The sequence below is a fragment of the Eleutherodactylus coqui genome, chromosome 5 (assembly GCF_035609145.1).
Source record: "Eleutherodactylus coqui strain aEleCoq1 chromosome 5, aEleCoq1.hap1, whole genome shotgun sequence".
Taxonomy (NCBI): Eukaryota; Metazoa; Chordata; class Amphibia; order Anura; family Eleutherodactylidae; genus Eleutherodactylus; species Eleutherodactylus coqui.
In genome coordinates, this window is record NC_089841.1 from 251,835,909 (window position 1) to 251,843,437 (window position 7,529).

Below are 7,529 nucleotides of genomic sequence, written 5' to 3' on the forward strand. Positions count from 1 at the left end.
GCCTTCCCTGTCTTTCAATTGGCCAGAAAAGCGCGCTAACGTCTCAGACATGAAAGTGAAAGTAACCCGAACATCGCATGGTACTCGTTACGAGTAACGAGCATCTCGAACACGCTAATACTCGAACGAGTATCAAGCTCGGACGAGTACGTTCGCTCATCTCTAGTCGCGAACCACATGTAGCTCCTGAACCACTGGTATAAAGGGTTGAAATGGGTTCTGTATTGTTAGTTGTGCTGTGTCTCCTGGTTTAATGTGTGTTCATAGAAGTCCTTCTTCCTGAAAACCCTGGTTCACTGCTACATGTAAAAGCAGTTTTCACTCATCAAGTAAATTAGGGGGCATGGTATGCAAAAAGGGTGTAGTTATTTAAACCCTTAAGAATCAAGCTTGGTAAATATACACCATTTGGTCCTGGGCTTTAATCCCGGGTGATAGCAGAAGTACGGTGCAGGATTAAAGCCTCTGCTCCTGCAAAATCAAGCAGGAGCAGGTCGGGTCCTCGGTTGTCGGACACAGCTGAGGACCTGGAGGAGAAGGGAGAAGCATGTTTTAAGTGCTTCTGCCTTCTCCTTTCCGTGCTGCAAAGCACTGAACAAGCATTACGTGCCAAAGAGTGAAAATGGAAGTGTTTCTTCCACTATGCAATCCAGCAATCACATGACTGCTGGGAGCCCCCTATTACAGCAGAGCTGCAGGGTCCTAGCAGACCCTGATCAGCTCTGCCAGTGACTATTGTCACTACAGGGGAATGTTTCCCCTGTAACTGGGGCTCCTATGGATGCAGCTTCTATGGATGCCCCAGTTACAGTGGAATAGTATAAAAAAAAAGAAATACAATGTAACATAAGACCCATAAAGGTCTTATATGATGTCATGGGGGACATAGATGATAAAAGAAATTGTTACAAAAATAAGTAAAAAAAATTATAGAATAAAATAAAAATATATACATAAAAATGAAAATGACCCAAAGCCGGCACCAACCAAAACTGTTGTGTATGCACCCTGTAATCCAAAACTGTACATTTTATATATCATAACATCCAAAGCAAAATGAGGTACTTCTGGTACTTTATTTTAGCTTAAATATACTAATTTAAAAAAAAAAACAAATATCTTTTTTTTTGCTTTTGAACACCAATAAAACTAAAAAAAGGGGAAAAAAATCAATGAAAAAAAAAAAAAAAAGAAATAAATTTGGTAGCTGAAGAAAAATAAATAGGGCAGTAAAACCGCCACATGGGTAAAATTAGAGTGGACAGTAAGCCACTATGAGAAGTGCTTGGCAGTGGCGTGTATTCAACATGTAGACATAGACAAAAAAAACACAATTGCAACTCTGCCCACCTGTAGCTGCCAGTATCAGAGGCTGGGCATGATTTCAGCTGAACTGGTTGTTACTGTGTGGGACCGCGGCCATAAATGAGCTCACATTCCTGTATTCCATTACTATCCATTAGCCTCCTACATGTTAGCAGACAAACAGGCAATACATGTACTGATTCTAAACTACTCGCTAGAACTTTGTTCTTGATGAATTGATTCTTATACACACATGCACAGGAAACAATAGTAGAATAGCATGAAGCGTAGCTATAAGGGTCAGTCGTGACCAGGCTCCTAAGCTAGGGGGGGGGGGGGGGGGGGGCACAGGTGCCCATTGCCAAACTAAAGGATTACTGTAAGTTAATAAGCTCTTCCCTTCCTCCATGTGGCAGCTTGTGTATCTTGAATTATCCTCCTTTTTCTCTTCCTCTTTGGTCCCTTGGCAATATTAATGTTTAGGGGCATAAAGGGGGCACTACTACTGTGTTTGGGGGGGCGGGGGGGGGGGGGGCGGCACAAAGGGGGCACTGTTAGTGTGTGGGGCAAAAAGGAGCACTATTGTTTGTGGGGGCACATATGGGGTACTAGCTTTGTGCTGGGTGAGCAAAAGGGACAGCTATTGCTTTGTGGGGCACAGTAGGGAAGTATTACTGTGTGGAGGCACACAGATGGGCAATTGAAATACATTACATATACTATAGCTGAACCACCATGTTTTACCCTGCTGCGTTATAAAAGTATGCTTATAGATGCTGTCTCCAATATATATAATGATTCTTGTGGGAAGGAGGGACATACAGTATGCTTGTTTCCCTGATCTTTTCAGACTTGAGCAATATCCTTAGTTGCTAGTGCTCCATCAATTTGTCACTTAAGAGACCTGGTGGTGCATCTGAAGGACATGGACAGTAATGGAGTGATATTTTACAAGGGAGGGTGAGCCCAAGCTGAACTTCGGCACTATGGGCCATCACGCTTTAGCTACTCTCCTGAATCTAATAGCATTCCACTTAACCTTTTACAGGCCAAATTTTTTTTTCAGTGGCCGGATTTTTTTTTTGCAAAATTGGTAAAATGTAGGTCACAAAAAATTTGAAAAGTAATTAATAATTATCCCTTTTGGGAACATTGGCATGTAAAATGTTGAATTTTTGGATGGGTGTCTCTAGTAAAAGAGGAATCAGCGTCCATGCACTTTAACCCCTTGAGTGGCAGGTTTCCTACCACCCTGTCGTGCCCACCAGGGCAGGTTTTTTAAAATGGTCTAATCATTGAATTTCAACTAGTTTTGCAGTTGCGTCTCAAGAGCCATAACTTTTTCATTTTTCCATTGACATGGCCATATAAGGGCTTGTTTTTTGCGGGACAAGTTGTGATTTTTTAAACAGGGGGGAGGAAAAAAAGAAATGGGGAAAAAAGAAAAAAGGGGCCATGTCATTAAGGGGTTAAATAATGTATTAACTTCCTTCTCTGGGTCATTACGACGCACATGGATACCACATGTGTGATTGTATTTTTGATTTTTTACAAAGTAAAGGGAGACAAGTGTTTTTTTAATTTTTTTAATTATTTTTTTTATTTTTTTATTTTTATTTTTTTTAAATTTTTTTTTTTTTTTTTGTCCCTTTAGGGGACTTCCACAGGGACCCATCAGGACCCCTGATCACATTCCAGGGGTCCGATGGTGACAGCCCTTTACATGCTGCAGTGACAGCCCTTTACATGCTGCAGTCACATAGACTGCAGCATGTAAAGGGTTAACACAGCAGAGATCGGAGGTTTTCTCTGATCTCTGCTGTAAGAGCTAGTACCTAGCTGTCCTCTGACAGCTAACAACCAGCTCTCCCTGCCACAGAGATCATCGGCTTGCTTCTGACAAGCCGATGGTCTCTATGGCAACCTGTAAACAAAGCAGGACATTGCCGACATGTCGGCAATATCTTCTGCTGGTTTTTCAAAGCCCTTGCACTGCTCTGTGTGGGTCTGTGCAGGCAGAGCACACTGTCACAGCTTGTGGCATTGTGCTCTGCAGCTCCCATAGTCATACATAGCCCGGAAATCTTCCGGGCTATGTTGCTATGTGCAGTGGAGCTCGTCCCCGGAACTTTTCCGGGCGTGCCACTCAAGGGGTTAAAATACCATAACCTGATGTTATTTGTGGCCAAAATGCTGAGAAGGATGTGTTGAACTGTAACAATCAGTCATCCATGTTTTCTTTGTAAAGACAGGAGAAATGTCAGGTCTTCCTTCTTACAGAAATGAAAAGATGAAAAAAATCTTCAAAGAAGATTTGACAGACAATAATCATTCTCCAAGGTTATCTGATGCAAACGATTATCTACAAAGAAGACGAGGAAAAGTAATATACAGAACCGACAGTGGGCTCCTCCCCAACTATTCCGGATACGCACCCGGTACGGCAGAGAGTTTATGAATGGTTTATAGTACGGCGGCTCCTGGAGGGAATAATTATGATGGAATATCTAATTGTAAATAACTGATGGATGTAACAGGTTTTCAGAGGCATACGGACCGCTCTGGTATTTGGGCATTGCCTGAGACACCATAGAAGAGGCAGAAGTACAACTCAACCCAAAGTTTGATTGCAGCTTCTTTAATCAGTTCTGGACTGCCCAGAGACTATAAATGTCCTGGTGGCCCATGCCAAGTAATGAAGAGGCTAAAACATCTAGTCAGGAAGTGGCTAAACGGCTTGTACCAAGATTGCATGTTATCCCCTATCCATGGGATATGGGGTAACTTGCTGATCAGTGTGGTCTCACTGCTCCGACCCCCGTCAATCTCAATGGAATTAATATGGTGGTTGCAGTAACCCTCAATGCGGGGCTAGTGCACCCCCTGTATCAAGAAGGAGACTGAATGGAGCGCACTAGTGCTCTATTCACTTTCAATGGGGCGATGGAGATACCTGAGCCACATTGAAATGAGTGGAGCACTGACTGCGCACACTCAGCCAGCTCTCCCTTTATGCTGACGTTACTGTGGAGGGAGACACGGCCTCCGCAGTGACAGGCAGGCAGGACACGGTAGTCCCGATCTGGAGATCAGTGGGGGTTTCATCAGTGAGACACCCCCTACCCCAACAGCAAGTTATCCCCTAACCCCTATCAATCTTGGTACAACCCTATTAAAATAAATTGATTACAGTGGTTACAAGCTGCAGGAATCTTACTCTAAATGCCATCTTCTCTCTGGGCATTGTCCCAGGGGCACCATGAGACAACTGTGCCCCTTGCCCCTATGTTCCATCTTAGTGTCTCAGTTATTAGAGATAGGCTTCATATTACGGCAAGTTAGAAGTAACTGAGACCCTTAGTGTTTTTTCAGCACAAAACCCTAATTTTAGGTAAAGGGACTTGCACTATTGTTAGTTTGTTAAACGGCCAGTGATAATTTAAGCTCTGGAGATTCTCACGGGGCTTATTCCCAGGATGGCACTATTGTTAAGGTGCTGTCTTCTCTGTTACTCCTCTGAACCTAAAAGGGAAAAGGCATTCCCGAGTCATGGAGGTATAGGTTGTAGGATTCCTGTTCGTTAGTAATAGATTCTACGTAAAGGGAACCTGTCAGGTCGATAAGCTGCCAGGACCGCAGGTTATAGTGATACACACTGATCAGCGGTCCATCACTTATACCAATCAGTTTAGTAGTTTTGCAAATCTTACTTTTAAACTTTGTATGACTGGACTGGAGTTGAGTCCAATAAAGCTCATGTATATTCATATTTGAGCTCTTCCCCCCCCCCCCCAACCACTTCCTAATGCTGATTGACAGATCTCTCCATGTTCACAATAACACAGAAAGCCCTGACAATCAGCATGTGGCGGGAGAAGGAGGGCGAGGGGAGTGTGTATATATGAATATGTATGAGCTTCATTGACTCCTCTGTAGTCCAGTCCTGCAAAGTTTAAAAAGTAAGATTTGCAAATCCACTCTACCCATTGCCCGCACCCCGTACAGCTTAGGGGACTTGACAGGTTCCCTTTAATTAACATGCATTGTGAGCCTCCATGTGCAGTTGACATAGAAGTGGATTGCTCTCTGTCCAAATTTTAACCAGCAATAAGCAATTCTGCCATCAATGTGCTACAAATAACAGTCCCACAACTCAGCCCAGCAGTGGCGCGAGCCACCAGAGAGATGGGATTTTGACTTCTATTTAGAGACCTCTCTGTGGTTGGTCTCTCCTACCATTTACTGGCACCATCGCCTCCCTAACACTTTTTGTTATCCCTCAGATAACTACTACTATACTATTGCTCTCCTTGTAACCCTTTAGACCAGGGAGGGTACTATTACGTTTATGCTCACAAGCACGGGGCCCTACACAGATGTCATTAACACGACCGACAAAGACAGACAGAGATGTAGGCAAGATAGGGCAAATAATAGAAATATGGGAATGGGAATGCTATTCCTAACCGACTTTGGTGAAGCAGACCCTGCCTAAAAGCAAGGCAGTCACCCCAATAAGGATGGCCCCCACATCAGGAGACTTGGGGACCAGACAGTCCTTAGATGTGGGAAAGGGAAGCGGTTAAATGCAGAAGGAAAGAGCAATATATATAACACAGTATAAATAGCCACAAGTACTTAGCTGACAAGAGTCCGCTGCCTCATCTAACAGGCAGGAAAATAACCAGTACCCAAGTAGAGGCGGGACAAGAATAAATACACCTCCATCATGGCTGATTGGTGGACTAGGGGAAACACCTCCCTGTTGGCCAAAAGAGATGCATCGGAAACATAATATACAGGGCCCACTGATGGATTTCAAAACTGATGACACCTCAGGGACCTACTGCAAGGCACAGGCGCAGAAAACAGGATCATCTGGACTCTGAGGCAAATGCCGTGACGTCACCCCAATCCCATTCCTTTGCCAGCGTGTCGTGACAGGTACATACAGTATATACCTTCCTATGTCATCCCAGGACTCCAGGTAGCCTCTCAACAGTCCTAATCAAAGTTACATAATTTATCCATCCATTGGTGGAGGTCCGGCTGTTGGGCCCACAAGTCATCCCAAGAATTAAGCTGGCTTCATTTTGACCAGTCTCAATACAGAGGCAGTTGTGTATCTGCATTCACTCTTAATTTAATAAACGGGAGTGACAGAAACCTGAATGAGAACACTTGTACGCCTCTGACTGAAAACCAATTCATTTACACGAAATGCTACCGCGCCCATGTAACTACTTCATCAAACCCAGGAAAATAAGTCTTGGAGTGTATATTTTTTCACATTTTTCAAAGTTTTTTTTAAAGTCCTGTTCTTTTTCATTCTAGAATAAGTGCTTGTTGGTGACTGGTAAATATGTCCTGGGTGGAAAATGGAAAAACTAAGAAATCTCCCTACAATGCTTGTTTATTAAGTTAGCTTGTTAAGGTATTTTGCGGAGTTGAACATGCATATATTTAAGGTGGACACAAATATAATTCTGTATAATAATGGAAATACGTTTCTTTTTATTTCAATAGGACAAATGTTTTCTTTGGGGTCCACTTGGGGAAGGAGCAGCATGAATGCCATAGGAAAGCTGCATGAACAAACATTCCAATGGACATCTCTTCTATGAAATTGCTAGACTTGTTGCTGCAACATATTCAGTTGTCATATAAGATCTGCCTAATTAAATCTAATAAAATGTATTGTACGGTATAAGTATCATTCTGCTATTTATGATTACACAACATGTGTTCTGTGTGCGACAGAATATAAACTGTATTGTGTGGTCTCTTCAAAGGAAGGTGGTAATAGGAATGATGTATTAGATTCAGTCCCACTGTTTTACATTATGCTCTATAGCATTGTCTAGGCTGAAGCTAAGAAAACAATATGCTGGATTTTTAAAAAAGGCTAAAGTAGCCTATGAAGCAGACAAAATCTTTAGATAAAACAAGCTGTATTTCTAAAGGCCCATTTACACGGAGCAATGATCGCTCAAAGATCGCTCAAAGGACAGTTTGAGTGACAGCTTTGAGCGATCATTTTGCATAAACTATTAAAGGGGTTGTCCCGAGAAAGCAAGTGGGGGTAAGCACTTCTGTATGGCCATATTAATGCACTTTGTAATATACATCGTGCATTAAATATGAGCCATACAGAAGTTATTCACTTACCTGCTCCATTGCTGGCGTCCCCGTCTCCATGGTGCCGTCTAATTTCAGTGTCTAAT

At 42.8% G+C, this 7,529-nt stretch overlaps 1 protein-coding gene across 1 annotated transcript in view; it reads left to right on the top strand.

The window, feature by feature from the left end:
* LOC136627091 (ciliary microtubule inner protein 2B-like) overlaps positions 1 to 7,015 on the top strand; it is a 30,330-nt gene extending 23,315 nt beyond the window's left edge. Inside the window, exons 4-5 of the mRNA XM_066602035.1 lie at positions 3,554 to 3,743; positions 6,832 to 7,015. Coding sequence (XP_066458132.1) covers positions 3,554 to 3,743; positions 6,832 to 6,929 — 288 coding nt within the window. The 3' untranslated portion in view covers positions 6,930 to 7,015. The remainder of the gene's footprint in view (positions 1 to 3,553; positions 3,744 to 6,831) is intronic.
* The last annotated feature ends 514 nt before the right edge of the window (positions 7,016 to 7,529 follow it).